The following is a 17,721-nucleotide window of genomic DNA, read 5'->3' as shown; positions in this document are numbered from 1 at the left end:
AGGAAGTGGGAGAGCACAGGGAGGAGAGAGGGCAGAGGGAAAGAGAGAGAGAGGCTAAATGGATTTTCATCAAAAAAATATTTATTTATTTATTTAATCCACATGTTACTATGTGATTGGACATGTGGGCTCCACTTATCTTCCACATCAGACACTTAACCGAATTTATAACAGCAGGGACCATTTGTGATAAAAAGCCCTAACGTTAAGGACTATTAATGTCACAAAAAAACCTTAAGGACCATTCGTTATAATTTTGTAAACGTTAAGGACCATTTATGATAAAAAGCCTATAAATTATTAAGTTCAGTCTTTAATAGTGTAGACGACTTAAATATGAAATTCATATTTCTAAAAATAAATAAAAAATTCATTACAATTATGATTGTAACGAATATATATATTATTAATTTATATAAAATGATATTATGAAGTGGGCCAAAATGAGTAGTTAGTGTCGAATTAACTTATTAAGAGGTTAGCGCTTTAACGCTCTTATTCAAATTATTTTTAAAAATTTTGTGAATAGCCCCCTCTAATATGAAATCAAATCTTGACTCTGCCACCAATGATGCATGTTGTTTTCTTAAATTTAGACTTTTCTACGGCATTTGGATCTAATCAAAGGATCAAGGATATGGATTGCAATTTGCAATATGCTGTTCAAACAAATTGGGCTGCACAAATTTGGTGTAACGTCATTTTTCTTTGACAAGTAAAACCACTTTTGGACGCCAATAATTTATAGGGTCATGCTAGGGAGACCAATTTGGGATACCAACTTGTGTACCAACTCTTTAATAGAGGTGGAGCCCACCAATACAATGGGTCTCACGCTCTATTAGAGAGTTGGTATCCCAAGTTGGTCTCCCTAGCATTTTCCTAATTTATAATTGTATGCATGCGCGCACACTGAAAGCATATATATACATGCATGCATCGATCGATCCCAAGGCCATGGATTGCTTTCAAAAGTAGCCTTGCATTGCAATTGGACAACAAACATCATAGTAATCTTGATAATGAAATCATGGTGGTGCTAATTAATTAATATGCAATCAATCACCAAAGATAGCAATTAGCATCCTTTTAAGCACTCGTCAGTAGAGGCATCACATTTTTTGTCCTCTAGTTACCATTTTCTTACCTGCTGTTGCTAAATTCCAGTCGCACTACGACTAATCAGCAATATTAATATATGTATAATAATGACTTTCATTGCTTTGTAAATATCCGGCTAGCTAGCTTTATATAAGAAACAAGGAAATAATTCTCACAGAAACAAAGACAACTGATAAAGCACTCCAATGGCTCTCATCACCCCACTTATCCTGTGCCTTCCATTTCTTCTTCTCCCTCTTCTGGTTTTACTCAAAAAGAACAAGCAACAACATAAGAACCCACAAAAGCACTATCCACCAAGCCCTCCCAAACTTCCCCTCATAGGCAACTTGCATCAGCTTGGCTCCTCGCCTCACCAATCTCTATGGCAGCTCTCCAAGAAGTACGGGCCAGTCATGCTCCTCCATCTCGGCCGCGTACCGACTCTCGTGATCTCATCAGCAGAAGCAGCCAAAGAGGCCTTGAAAACCAACGACCTCCACTGTTGCAGCAGACCCAGCTCGGCCGGCACCCGCAGGCTCACATACAACTATCTAGACGTGGCATTTGCGCCTTATGGCGAATACTGGAGAGAGATTAGAAAGATATGCGTGCTTGAGCTCTTCAGCGTGAAGAGGGTCCAGTCGTACTGGTCTGTCAGGGAAGAAGAGGTGGCTAAATTGGTCAATTCAATCTCTTCTTCCTCATCTTCTGGTGCTCCAGTTGATCTTACTGAGAAACTGTTTGCTTTCACTGCCAGTATAATTTTCAGGATTGCTTATGGGACAACTTTCCAAGGAAGTAAATTTGAGCATGCTAAAAATATTCATGAGTTGATCCATGATACTGAGGCCATGATGGGAGGCTTGTCTGGAGCCGACTACTTTCCGTCTTGGATCGGATGGATTACAGACAGGGTTTCCGGGGTGCATAAAGAGTTCGATAGGATTTCGAGTGAGTTGGATGGTCTTTTCCAGCAAGTGATTGATGATCATCTCAGGGTTGGGACGGAAGTGGAGAAAGATCATGAAGACATAGTTGATGTGCTGCTTAAGATAGTGAGGGAGCAAACTGGGTTTGGAGCTGCTCAACTTGGTCATAATAACATCAAGGGAGTTCTCTTGGTAAGCGCTGTAAATTATCTTACTTTTTTTTGGGTTTGATTTTGATGGAATAATTAAACTTACTTTGACACTTGTGAATCAGAATTTGTTTTTAGGTGGAATAGATACCAGTGCAATTACAATGGTGTGGGCGATGGCAGAGCTAGCTAGGAAACCGAAACTAATGAAGAAAGCCCAAGAAGAAGTCAGAAGATGCATTGGAAACAAAGGAAAAGTCACTGAAGGAGATACAGATGAGCTTCAATACCTCAAGATGGTAATCAAAGAGACCTTCAGACTGCATCCTCCAGCTCCAATGATTCTGCCAAGAGAAACCATGTCCCATTTCAAAATCCAAGGTTATGATGTCGACCCGAAAACACTGGTGTTTGTTAATGACTGGGCAATTGCACGAGACCCTGAGTCTTGGAAGGACCCAGAAGAGTTCGTCCCAGAAAGGTTTGATGGCAGCTCCATTGATTATAAAGGGCAGCATTTTGAGTTTTTGCCATTTGGAGCTGGTCGAAGAATTTGTCCTGGGATGTACATGGGAACAACAACGGTAGAGCTTGGACTTGCAAATCTTCTCTACTGGTTTGATTGGAAATTGCCTAATGGGATGAAGGAGGAAGATATCAGCATGGAAGAAGCTACTGGCCTTGCCCTCACCATCTCTAAGAAAACTGCTCTCCACCTTGTCCCCGTGAAATTATCTCAGGAAACATAAGCTAGAGGAGCTTTTTGTTGCTTGTAATTGTTATGTAATTATATAAGAGATTTTCTATTTAAACCCCGCACTTCTCTTTGTTCACCCCAATACTTAAATCATTAAGCTGTAAGTTTTATTATTGTGTAAAAAGACAAAAAGGTCATCCAACTTAATAATTAACCATAGTACATTCATACACACACCCCACCACTCTTCATATCAAGTTTTAGAAAAATACAAACTTCTCTACATCCTATTGCCAGATTACTCTTCTCTTTTAAAGACATAGAAAATTGACGAGCCTACCTCTTTAAATATGCGTGGGAGTTGATGGAAATGCTTGTTTATTATCAACTCAACAATACCAAAGTGTTGGAATTCCATTTACGGTTCTTGGAGAGAGGTAAAGTTGTTCTCTTTCTCTAGAAAGTATTAAATTTTAGGTTTAGGGTTCTATTTGTTTGTGTTTTTTTTTTGCTGGGACCAAAGAAAATTGTGGGGTTTAAATAGAAAATCTTTTTTATTTATTTATTTTTATTTTTTAGTTTGAGGTGTATTTAAGGGTAGTTTGGGAAGATAATTGGGTTTTCTTAGAAATTGTGAAAATTTAAATTAAAAGATGGGGTGAACTTAGAACATGGGGTGAATTGAGAGAGGTGTGGGGTTTAAATAGAAAATCTCTTATATAAAACCAACTTTAAGAGAGAAAGGTTCTTTGTGTTTCTGAATTTGCTTATATGTTTGATTCATCCAAACAAAAAAGGAGAAACAGCAAAAAAGAAATTTCAAGAGAAACTAATACAAGGCAAAGAGCTGCCCATTTCATTTGAACTACTTTCTTCTTGTTGTGTGTCAGAGCGACTGCCATGGTCAATGCAGTCCAAAGCAATTTGTCTTTGGTTTTTTCTTTGGTTTGGACCAAAACAAACAAAGCCCAATTGTTTTTTGGAGGACACGTGTTACTTCAAATGGTATTTACTAAAGAAATTGGAACTTGTGAGATATATATATATGGGACTTTCTCCATTACGAAGTGCAACTGTGCAGAGTCGATGCGGAGTTCTATTTGTGGCCGTTAGATTATTTTTACGCTGTAGATTTGAAACTCGATTGAGAGAACTCATTTTCACATCGTAGTAAATATAAAAACTTTTCAGTCTTTTCGTCATAGCCAAAATTTCCAGCGCTTACACCTCTAATCCACTAACCTCTATTTCTTTCTTCCACCACAACACCTTCTCTTCCTTATGCTTTCATATGATATTTTCATCAATTGCTATATGTGACGCTACATATGCAATACATCATTTCCCTTCTTGTCTACATTGATTTTCTATTTCATTTTATAGGGATATCCTCGCTGATTTGGGTTTGGCTTTTACTTGGTCTTCGTATAAACTTGGCTCATTTTTGTTTCGTTTTGAGTTTGGTGAGGTGTTGTAGTGTTGGGAGGGATTTTTTGATATGACCTTTGTTGGCATGACTTGTGGACCATTGACTTTCTTTCCTTACACACCAAGGATTCCCATTATAATTATATTTGATTTACTTTAATTCCTAATTTCCTACTGTAAATAGAAGTATGAATTTATTATTTACTTGCCCATTCAGGTTTCGTTGTATTATAAATATGACCTCCTACAAGGAGAAGAATACACAAAAAATTCCCACAAACAAATATTCTCATATTAGGTTTCATATTTTAGCATGGTATCAAAGCGGTGATCTTGAAATTGCTGACTTTAGTTTCAAACCCCCGCCACCGCTTTGGGGGTTGATGCTTTTTTCAACCCTCATGAAGGTAGCACCATCGACTCATTCTCTCATTCTCAACCAACCATAGCCAAGTCGAGTGCTCAGGCGGCTCAGCTCCTACAGATGCATGCTTTGACCCCGAACCCGATCCGAAATCAGGATCCTATTTTGACGACCCCAACCCCGACCCTAACTACGACGACGACAACCCCGACCCCGACTCCGATGATGACCCCGACCCCGACTCCGATGATGATCCTGACCCAGAATTTGTCTTTGATTCAAACCCAAATCCCGACTTCAACTCCGACTTTGACCCCGACTCAGGCTCAGATCCTGATCCGGATTCCTACTAAACCTGTATCCTATGCATCTTCTGCTGCACAGATTATGACTTCCTAACTAACGACCCCGACACATGGACGAGATTGCGCATATTGTTGTGATTCGAGACACACTCGTGAGACTTGTTTTAAATTGCATGGCTACCCCGAATGGTGGGATACTCTAAAAAATCGAACACAACACAATACGACCAGTAATGGTTTCCATACTTCGAATAAGATTGATTCCAGGAGTTGGATAATTGATTCTGGTGCAACTGATCATATGACGTTTGATCCTGATGATTTTCTGAATACTACACAACCTCGACGAACTTGTATTGCTAACGTCAATGGAGTTATTTATCTTGTGACAGGGGCTAACACTGTTGCACTCTCATCCTCTCTCTCATTGTCTAATACTTTACTTATTTCATCTTTATCCAATAAATTGATGTCCGTAAGTCAGCTTACTGAACAATTAAATTGCTATGTACTCATTTATCCGAGTTTTTGTTTGTTTCAAGATATTCACACTAAGTAGATTCTTGGTCGTGGTACTAAGAGAGAGGGGCTATATTATATAGATGACTTCAGTCCAGACATGTCCAATAGTGTGACGCATTCATCTGATAGCAAACAAAAGCAAATCTGGTTATGGCACCGTTGATTGGGACATCCATCTTTTAGTTATATAAAGCATCTTATACCAGATTTATTCTCAGGTGTCAAGGACTCTGACTTCACATGTGACACTTGTATTTTGGCCAAGAGTCACCATGTGCCCTATCCGTTGAGTACGAACAAGTGTACTACTCCGTTTACGTTAATTCACTCTAATGTATGGGGACTTTCACCTATCACTGCTCCTTCTGGCGTTCCGTGGTTTGTCACATTCGTAGATGATTGTACACGGATGACATGACTTTATTTGCTGAAGAATAAAAATGAAGTGTTTTCCTGTTTTCAATCCTTCCACAAACATATGAAAACTCAGTTCAATGCTCAAATACAGATTCTTTGCTCAGACAATGGTGGAGAATTTGTCAATCATGACTTTCAGGCTTACTTTCAACAACATGGACTTATCCATGAGACGACTTGTCCTCAGACACCACAACAAAATGGTGTTGCTGAACGATAGAATCGACATCTTCTTAAAACCGCCTAAGCACTTCTGATTGGCACTCAGGTTCCTCGCCAAACACTCTTGACCAAATTGCCCTTCTAACAAAAACCAAAATTTCTTTAAGGTTTGACTTCGGCAGAGTCTTCCCTGTGAATACTCGTTTTCCAAAAATTTACACCTGTACGAAAAGAAATTTAAATAACCACAACCAATCCGCATGCACAACAATAGAATTCATGCAACCAAACATCAAATCTTTATGGCCTCATGCCTTACAGAAATCCTAGGGCAATTTCAGAGCAATCTAATTCAGTAATGTAAAATGAAATAGAAAAATCATAGCGAAATATCCTACATAGAGAAAAAGAAGGAATGATGAGTGATGGCCGCCTTGTGGTGGTGCTCTGGTACACGACTACTACCTGGGGGCGTAAAACATTTAAAAGTGTGAGTGGACAAAATAAAGTTTTGGAAAATAGAATATTAATATACTAACCACATTGTTAAAACCATTTGAAAATTTAATTATGTCCATGTTATATATTATTAGTCATACATTCAATCAAATCATCAAATCAATTTAAAGCATTGAAAAGAAATAATTTCCTTCCACCTAGGTATACCCATAATAAATCTGTTAATTCCATAATTTTCTATTTAACTCCCACATTATACTGTCAATTCCTTATGTCACGTAATGTGACACATCCCCACAGGCCTCGGTAACACAAAGTCGACCCGAGCTGCATTCCTCGCAAGACTCAAGAGACATTTGATCAACCTGAGCCGCATCCTTGCTCCTCACGGTCTGGATATCCCTAAGACTCGTGAGGCAAATGTCAAACGCGCGCAGACTCAACCGAAGACAACTAGAATGTCCGTGGACATCATTATAACCGAAGGCAACAAATTATCTGAAGGCAACATTTTTGGGTACCTATGGTGGTTTAAAAAGCACATTTTTTGAAAAATTAAAATACTAGTTCTCATTAAATCATTATATCCTATTATTATTTTCTTTTCTACTTTCCAAGCCATTCATAAGTAAACATAAACATAATTTGATAAAAGAAATATTTGAATTCAAACTAACTGCTTGGAAAGCGAAAGCCATATATAATTCTTTAACTTAACTCAATCATGAAAAATCCTTCAGAATTGTTCTCAAACTAAATTCGAATATGCATAAATACTATTTTGAAAACTGGAAATCATAAATTACCAATTCCATAAGTAAAACAATTAATAATCACCATTCAAGAATTTCTTAAAACTATTTAGAAAACAAGTGTCCACTCACTGAGCATCTGAGCTTGCCTGACCCTTTGAGGGTCCTTCCTGTGGGTTCAATGAAGCCCGAGTACCTATTTAGGCAATTAAAAATATTTAATTAATAAAATAGCTCAACCATAGATATTTAATCAAAACCCTAACACCATACATCAAAAGTGCGTGTACAAAATTTAAGAAAGTTCCTAGGCCCATTTCCAACATTTCTGATAGGTGGAATGGTCAGAAAAGACCGGAGGTTCAACAAGCGATTAATTCCCATAATGGTCAATCTGGTACCCTGTGGGGTTCACGACCTCCAATTACCAATCCGAGAGTTCCTATAGGTTCAACACACTTTACTAAACATGCCCTGCAAGTTTGGTTTGAATCGAACAGTCGGATCACTCATGATCGCACGATAGGACGGTTATCGTTTATCCTAAACTTGAATTATTAAATTGGAGTATTCGGGACTCCGATTCACGATCCGCAAATTTGCACACGATCCTAGAGGTGTCTAGATTAACATATTTGAAAATGAAGTCGATCCAACGGTCCGAACACATCGAACCCGAATAACGCCTAATATGCGATATTCGATTGATGATCAAATGGTAACCAAATTGAAATCCGAGCATACCGTCGTTCTTGGGACGACGTGGGGAACATTCTAGGACAAAAATCCAATCTTGAGAACCCCGCCGACGCGCTGCCACCGCAGGCGGGTGTGTAGGGCAATTTTTCGGCCATCAGAAAACTCCAAACCGCTGGCCAATAATCATACCTACAGATCAAGCACATCAAGGGGACTAACTTTATACCTTGGTTCGACGATCAGTTCCACCTTTAAAGCCTTCGAACGAAGGTTTCTGTCTCTTTAAAAACCTAGAAATTCTATGTTCGGATTCGACGGTTTTCGGATGAAATCAAGTCGGGTCTTTGAGGGGAAAACACAAAGGGAGGGTATGAGAGTGTTTTGAGTGTGATTGCACGGCTTGGAGTGGCCGGAGTTGGCCGGAAAAGTCCTCGAAAACCACTATTTTGAAGTTACCCGATTTTGGGCTGAGTTTGGCTTGAATTTTGGCTTAATTTTTCTTAGATTTAGGGCTAGAAACTGGTATAGATATGTAGAGGAGTGAAAGACGAAGAGAATGGGACCAATTTCGTGGCCGAAGACGGCCTGATGTGGCCGGAATCGTTGCTGGAAGCCACGGAGGTAGTGGCTATTTCTGAACAGAGGAGAGAGAAAGTGGGGTCTATGTGAGTGGAGAGAGAGAGAGAGAGAGAGAGAGAGAGAGAGAGAGGTTCTAGGTCTTTAAAAAATCCATTTTTGAAATCATTACGGTTTTACCACTGGACTTCTTTTGAGCGTAACTTCTTTGATATAACTCCGATTTGAGCCCACTATGTGTCTACGGACTCATCTCGACATGCTCTATGCAATAGTGCAATTGAAATCCTCAGATTCCTGCTCGAACAAAAGTCAACTTTTAAACTATTAAAATATTCCCGGCGTAAAATTGTCTTTTACTTGAATAAATTAATAATGAAATATTAATTTAGGATTGGGTTATTGCATGAGCTGTTCTTCCATGACCCATCATCCAATTCTACGCTTCATGGAGAGATACGAAGTGAAATGCAGAATTGGAACAACTTGGAAAACGAAGAAATTCTCCTATGTACAAAAATGATCGATCGTCCCAAGTCTAGAGCACGAGATTACTCTCTGCCGAAAAGCGATCAATCGCCCATTCATAGCGATCAATTGCCTGACACACCTGATCCCTGCGAATATGTTTTTGATATGAGTCCCACACGTACAGACAATACATAACAGCCAGATGAAGACCCCCCCTCTAACTCAACAGTACCAACAGACCAATCTCTTGAGAATATCCTTGAGGTAACTACTCCTACTACACTTGTTAATTTAAAGGATAAATCTATTGGATACCAATTACCTTTCAGGCAAAATCGTGGAAAGCCACCAAATCGTTATTCACCTGATATTGGCAAGACATCAAAGTATTCAATTGCGAATCATGTATCCACCGAGAAGCTGTTTGAACCACTCAAGGCCTTTGTGCATCAGTTGTCTGCTATTCATATTCCAACCAAGGTTGCTGAAGCATTTAAAGATCCTAAGTGGGTTCAAGCTATAAAAGAAGAGATGAAAGCTCTTGAGAAGAATCATACTTGGACACTGGAAACTTTACCACGAGGAAAAAAGACTGTCAGATGTAGATGAGTGTTTACCATAAAACACAACGCTGATGGATCTATCGAGCGATACAAGGCAAGAATTGTGGCGAAAGGGTACACACAGACTTATGGTGTAGATTATGAAGAAACCTTTGCACCAGTTGCAAAATTGAACACAGTCAGAGTCTTACTGTCCCTTGTAGCTAATTTGGACTGGCCACTACAACAGTTTGATGTAAAGAATGCCTTCCTACATGGAGAACTCACGGAGGAGGTGTATATGGACATTCCTTCTGGATAATACTACTTAGACTAGAACAATATGAAAATTACGAAAGGCGTTGTATGGACTGAAACAATCACCATGTGTATGGTTTAGATGGTTCACCATGGCAATGAAGAATAATGGTTTCAGATAGAGTAACTCAAATCATACTTTGTTCTTGAAACATCAAAAAAGGAGGGTCACAGCTTTAATAATCTATGTTAATGACATGATTATTACTGGGAATGATAAACATGAAATATCTCAACTACAAGACTATTTGGCTATTGAATTTGAGATGAAGAATCTAGGTGGACTCAAATATTTCTTGGGGATTGAGGTGGCCCGATCACAACAAGACATATTTCTCTTTCAAAAGAAATATATCTTGGGCTTCTTGACAGACACAGAAATGCTAGATTGCAAACCTGTAGACACTCCTATTGTTCAAAATCATCATCTTAGAGTATACCCAGATCAAGTTCCAACTAACAAAGAAAGATATCAAAGGTTAGTGGGAAGATTAATCTACTTGTCTCATACTCGGCCAGACATTGTTTATGCGGTGAGCGTCATCAGTCAATTTATGCATTCTCTGAGTGAAGACCACATGAATGCAGTTATTCGAATACTTAGATATTTGAAGTCTGCACCCGGAAAAGGACTTATGTTCTCAAAACACGGTCATCTGAATATTGATGGTTATATAGATGCAGATTGGGCAGGAAGTATAACAGATAGGAAATCCACATCCGGTTACTTCACATTTATGAGAGGTAATTTGGTTATATGGAGAAGCAAGAAACAGAAGGTGGTCGTCTTATCCAGTGCAGAAGCCGAGTTAAGAGGTATGACCAAAGGAATTTGCGAACTCATTTGGTTAAAGAGGTTGCTTCATGTCTACCAATTGGATATTTGTAAATCCAATTGCGTTTCATGTTTGCATAATCTGCATCATTTTGTTTTTATGTTCCATTAATCCAGCTGTGTGCTAAGTAAATCCTTGGCCATTTGATTGATTGTTGAGAGTATGTTTAGTTTTCTCAACTTGTTTTTGTGAATTCCACTGATGCAATTGGATTTCACATAATCAGTTACCTACTTCCTGTCTGTCAATTGAATTTTTGTAAATCCAATTGCACTTCAATTATCTTGTGTCCAACAATGTTTGTTATTTACTTGTCCGAAAGTAAAGGAAATCAAGTTAGAGTAAAAGAGGAAATTATAGACCTTGAAACTGAAAACTACAACGAAGACTGTGAAAACAAAACTAGTATTGCTAATAGAAGAAATCGTAAGGTATACTCTATTTTATATCCTTACATCTAGGGAAGATTTGTATGTGTATTTTTTGTAACGGCTTTTTTTTTCACCCTTCTCTTAATTATGTTTGAATTTGGTGATGAGTAGACAATGCCATGTTTGGAAAGAAACCTACAACTGATTATGTAGAGGAAACATCAAGTGGATGCATCTCATTCAAATCGGATAATCGATGTTTTATGGAAACCATGAAGAGGCATAACCGATATTGCTTGGTGAGTACTTTGTCACCAATTCTTGAGCCATTGTGTTTTTTGAGAACTTTTCCATATTTTGTTGGATTAGAGTAAAAGATATATATTTTTTTGGAGAAAACATAGTAAAAGAGTTGCAATATGGAAGTTAATGGAAAAACATCTTCAATAATATTTTCTTGAAGTTCTACCCCTTATTAGGCTTGATTGTTTTCCCAGCTAATTTATCTTCGTAGGCTTGAACTTTTTTTGTCCTTAGATATCAATTATGTTCCAAATTGCAGATGATTCTGAAGAAACTAGCCAAAGCTGAAGGTCTTAAGAGTGCAAGGAATGTAACGCTTCGATATCCAAATAGGAGATTATGGCTTGTTAAACTTGTAAGCTGTCCCAAGTCATCTTGCAAATGTGTGGAATTCACGATAGGTTGGGGAGAATGTTGTCAAGCGAACTATATTTCAGTTTAGGACACCATGGTTTTTCAGTTTGTTAAGCAAACTGCAATTCAACTTTATATTTTCGGAGCAGTGAAAGGCAAGAGGTGTCCTGTGGTACTTGATGCTCCCAATGGTGAAACTTAAAGCTAGCTGACTCTTGAGTTTCACATTGCAATGTTTTTATAATAAAAAAATGCTTTGACTGCAACATTTACTTTAGCATTTGGAGTAAACGATGGTTTTCTTGCATTGTATTATAGGTTACGTTTTATTCCTCAACCACTATTCGATTTTTTTTAAAAAGAAAGAACAGAATGGCAATTACATAGTGCATGTTTGCTGTAGCAAAATAAAGGAATTTTGTATGAGCTTGGTGACGTAAGACATGGGCTAAATTGAAGATGAGAGTGATGTGGGAAAGTCCCAGTCTTTTTTTTCTGTAGTGGAATGTAGTTCAGTTTTTTTTTTTTTTTTCTATTTCTATTATTATTTAGCTTTCAAACTTATGTTATTGGCAGCATTTTCAATTTTGAGAATGGAAACACATTATGTGATTTGTCAATGCAATTGACAAACAGATAGTGTCATCTGCATCATAGTCTTCGTAATTGACAAATAAAGTAGTCCCATTTACATTCCAATTGCGTAATTACAAGCTATAATTGATCGACATAAATAAAGTTACAAAATATTATATTTCTCACATGTTAAGCTTTTTTTCTACTTAAAACTTTTTTTTTATGCTAAGTCATGTCTCACTTTTCAATAATGAAGGAATGTACAAATGATTTTTAAATTTGAGAATGTCAATATAGTATGTGATTTGTAAATTCAATTGATAAACAGGTAGTGTCATTTGCATTCATGTCTTACAATTGACAAACAAAGCAGTCTCATTTACATTCCAATTGCGCAATTACAAGCTATAATGGATAAACATAAAGAAAGTTACAAAGTATTATATTTATCACATGTTAAGCTTTTTTTTTTTTTTCTTTTTAAAACTATTTTTTTATTAAAACTATTTGGATTTATTACCCAAGTTTTATTCTGTTGAATATGGATATGTTGTAGCAAAATAAGGAAATTTGTACGAGATTGCAAGTTGGCGTGATGGATGTTGAGACATTGGAGTGCAAGTTCGCGTGAGGGCTTTTCCAAGTGGCTTTAGGAGCTTAATTAGTTTAAGTTATTTATTTTATTTTCCTTTCCTTTTTTAATAAGGATTTGTTGTCCAAGTTCAAATAGAAAATATTAGTTTAATCATTTACGAACTTTTATAACATTTGAATTGTACCATACATTTGGACAAGTTTATTTCCCCTAAAAACATTTGAATTAATTAAGGGTAAAATAAATACAAGTTATAACAAATGGAAAGTATTAGGTCATACGGATCGACATAAATAAACCAGAGAGCATCCAATTGCATACCAATATGCAATTGCATGTTAAGTACAATCTTATAATTAACTTACAAGTTTAGGGATTCTGTTTACGACGTTATAGTATTATCATAACCAAAACATTGTAACATCGGTCCTCACACTTGTAAACTTTTGTGTTTACTAGAATAAGGGCCACTTTTTACATCACAAAGGTCTAACCTTATCAATTCTTTGTAATGTGGATTCATATCTTTATAAAATAAGGATCTATAACTTTATGGATTTGGTGAACCCTAACGTTGTAATCTTGATGCAAAAACTTGTAAATTACTATCCAAATCTTGTAACTTATAAGTTTTGGGATTCCCTTACAATGTTATGGTACCCTCGTATCCAAAATATTGTAACATCGGTCCTTAATCTCGTAAACCTTCGTGTTTACTAGAATAATGACCCCATTTTACATCTCCTAGGTCCACACTTATCAATTCCTTGTAATGTGGGTCTATATGGTTGTAAAATAAGGATTACAACATTATGGATTATGCGAACCCTAATGTGATAACCCTGGTGCATAAACCTATAATTCGTTACCCAAATCGTGTAACTTACATGTTTATGGATCCTTTTTACAACTTTATGGTACCCTCGTATCCAAAACATTGTAAAATTGGCCCTTAATCTTTTAACCCCTCATTTCGCTAGAATAAGGACCCCAATTTACATATTCATGGTCAAGATTTACCAATTCATTGTAATATGGATCTATATCCTTGTAAAATGAGGATTTACAACATTATATATTGGATGATCCCTAACTTTGTAATTCCGGTCCATAAATTTGTAACTCGCGACCCAAATCTTGTAATGTACATGTTTATGGGTCCTCTTTGCAACGTTATGGTACCCTTGTATTTAGAAAATTGTAAAATCGGCCCTTAATCTTGTTAACCCTCATTTTACTAGAATAAGGACCCCAATTTACATCCTCATGGTCCAGACTTACCAATTCTTTGTAATGTGGGTCCATATCCTTGTAAAATAAGGATTTACAATGTTAAGGATTATGAGAACCCCAATGTTGTAATCATGGTGCAAAAATCTGTAAATCACTGCCCAAATCGTGTAACTTACATGTTTATGGATCATCTTTACAATGTTATGGTACCCTCATATCCCAACCATTGTAAAATTGGCCCTTAATCTTGTAAACCCTCATTTTACTAAATTAGGGACCCCGATTTACTACCTCAAGGTCAATACTTACCAATTCCTTATAATGTGGATCCATATCGTTGTAAAATGAAGATTTACAACATTATGGATTGGATGATCCCTAACTTTGTAATCCATGTCCATAAATTTGTAACTCGCGACCCAAATCTTGTAATGTACATGTTTATGGATCCTCTTTGCAACGTTATGGTACTCTTGTATCTAGAAAATTATAAAATCGGCCCTTAATCTTGTAAATCCTCATTTTACTAGAATAAGGACTCTAATTTACATCCTCATGGTTCGGACTTATCAATTCTTTGTAATGTGGATCCATATCCTTGTAAAATAAGGATTTACAACATTAAGGATTATGAGAATCCTAATGTTGTAATCGTGGTGCAAAAACCTATAAATCACTACCAAAATCGTGTAACTTACATGTTTATGGATCGTCTTTACAACGTTATGGTACCCTCATATCCCAACCATTGTAAAATTGACCCTTAATCTTGTAAACCCTCATTTTACTAGATTAGGGACCCCGATTTACTACCTCAAGGTCAACACTTACCAATTCCTTATAATGTGGATCCATAACCTTGTAAAATGAGGATTTACAACAGTATGGATTGGATGATCCCTAACTTTGTAATCCCGGTCCATAAATTTGTAACTTACAACCCAAATCTTGTAATGTACATGTTTATGGATCCTCTTTGCAACGTTATGGTACCCTCGTATCTAGAAAATTGTAAAATCGGCCCTTAATCTTGTAAATCCTCATTTTACTAGAATAAGGATCCCAATTTACATTCTCATGGTCCGGACTTACCAATTCTTTGTAATGTGGATCCATATCCTTGTAAAATAAGGATTTACAACATTAAGGATTATGAGAACCCTAATGTTGTAATCGTGGTGCAAAAACTTGTAAATCACTACCCAAATCGTGTAACTTACATATTTATGGATCATCTTTACAACGTTATGGTACCCTCATATCCCAACCATTGTAAAATTGACCCTTAATCTTATAAACTCTCATTTTACTATATTAGGGACCCCAATTTACTACTTCAAGGTCAACACTTACCAATTCCTTGTAATGTGGATCCATAACTTTATAAAATGAGGATTTACAACATTATGGATTGGTTGAACCCTAACTTTGTAATCCCGGTCCATAAATTTGTAAATGACGACCCAATTCTTGTAACGTACATGTTTATGGATCATAATTCCAACTTTATGGTACCCTCATATAAAAAATATTGTAAAATCAGCCCTTAATTTGTAAACCCCCATCTTTACTAAAATAAGGACCTACTTTACATCTTCAAGGTCAACACTTACCAATTCCTTGTAATGTGGATTCATATCCTTGTAAAATGAGGATTTACAACATTATGGATTAGGTGAACCATAATGTTGTAAATCCCTACCCAAATCTTGCAACTTATAAGTTTTGGGATCCTCTTACAATGTTATGGTACCCTCATATCCAAACTATTGTAATACCATTCCTTAATCTTGTAAGACCCTATTTTACAAAGAAAATGACACATAGTAAGACCCTAATTTACAAAGAAAATGACACATAGTACCAAGGTAAGAATGGACCTTGAAGAAGTTAAGTTGTGTCATTATCCTTGTAAACACAACTGAAAATCTTGTAATATACTAGAAAACTTGTAAACTTTCTACTTTTATACTTGTTTTTCTTGACTTTTAATCCTAACAATGTACTATAAAATCTATGGCCATGTTAGGAAAAGAATACAAATTTATAATACTTCTAGGATGTCTATGAAAGTACAACCATGTAACATAGAGTTCAACAATTAATATAGTTCTTATTTTAGAAATTGATTTTACACATGCAATGGATATGCAGTAAGGTATACAATTGAATTGTTCTTTTCAACCAATTACATAAACAAAACTCGAGGTGAAAAAATTTGATGGATAAAGACTTTGAATCTTTTAAGTAAATGTTGATGCGCATTCACCAATTCTATGAAACAAAAGAAACAAAAATTGAAACCACCAACCTCAATTGATTTTTAGAAACTAAGCATAAGATACGAAGGAATTAACCACAACTAGCTATCATAATTCATATAAATAAAATCAACAAGTCATAATGAAATTGAGTAAACCTACAATGAGGTGACATATCGGAAAAAAAAAAAATTCTCCTTTGGGATAAATTATGACAGTAGCAATAATTAACAATTATGATGCATCTATTTTATATTATTGGTAAATGTATGTTCCTAGTTAGAAAAGCTTTGATATCTTTGGATATCCAAAACAAATCTAAATAAGACATATACAAGTTACCTCATTTATATCACCAATCATATGAATAATGGATCCACCTTTGGGTGATCCGTATATCTTATGAATGATGAAAATCAATATACTCATGATGTTCAAACCTTGAAAACAATATAAGGTTCAACCTCATTTATATGCATCCTTAAATCACAAGTAATTGATTAATTATCATTTAATTTGATATTCAAGGAACGTTCTAGCTTGGCCACTTTGGTGACTAACAAACCATTCATTATATGAATATCAAATTAAATTGATAACAACTATAATAGTTAATCGATTACATAAGATTAACTGATACACTCTTTAATGGTTAATTGATCATTAGATTAACCGATAAATATATGAGCTCGTTAACATAGTAGTGGGCAATAGAACTTTAGATTGCCTCCCTTCATAAGACAAAGTACAATGACAATCAATACGCTTACATTATTATTACTAATTTTTAAATTACTTTAATTCATTCTACATGTCTACACCAAGATCTCTGTAGCAGGTGTTCGTCGGTCATACAAAATAGATTATCTAATTACAAATTCCATTGAATATAATCTCATTTCTTAATTCGGTGCAAATATTATGCAATTTTCCCAAAATTAGTATTGCATAAAGGGGAACATTAGGCATCCAAATCAATTATCAAACCCTATGAAATTTATATCTACTACACTAAAACCATAGCCCAGCCATCCAAATCAATTATGCAAAACTGATTGATATGTAACCAAAAGCACTTACACCAAGTCATAATATACTTTAATAACATCGCATATATAAATATATATTGTATCTCTCTATAATGCAATTAAAATACATAATTGCTGGCACATCCATATGATTGCACGTAGAACTTCTTCACCAAAACAAATTTCTATTTTTTATTCATTCTATGCATAGAGAAGCATGTTCAAACGACTTCATGGATACAGCACTGGAACCAAAGGGAAATAATATTC

General features: G+C 36.0%; 1 protein-coding gene and 1 pseudogene across 1 annotated transcript; both read left to right on the top strand.

Annotated features, from left to right (window-relative positions):
* The first annotated feature begins 1,238 nt into the window (after window positions 1–1,238).
* Window positions 1,239–3,001, top strand: LOC110760531 (cytochrome P450 71B36-like). The gene is made up of 2 exons (XM_021962810.2): window positions 1,239–2,225; window positions 2,308–3,001. The coding sequence occupies exons 1-2, from the start codon at window positions 1,308–1,310 to the stop codon at window positions 2,929–2,931; spliced, it is 1,542 nt and encodes a 513-aa protein (XP_021818502.1). The 5' UTR covers window positions 1,239–1,307; the 3' UTR covers window positions 2,932–3,001.
* Window positions 3,002–9,236: 6,235 nt separating this feature from the next.
* LOC148297789 (uncharacterized) lies at window positions 9,237–11,960 on the top strand (annotated as a pseudogene).
* Window positions 11,961–17,721: the final 5,761 nt, after the last annotated feature.

This window comes from Prunus avium, chromosome 1, assembly GCF_965620075.1.
Source record: "Prunus avium chromosome 1, drPruAviu1.hap1.1, whole genome shotgun sequence".
In the NCBI taxonomy this organism is placed as follows: domain Eukaryota; kingdom Viridiplantae; phylum Streptophyta; class Magnoliopsida; order Rosales; family Rosaceae; genus Prunus; species Prunus avium.
This window is presented reverse-complemented; position numbering and strand designations above follow the sequence as displayed.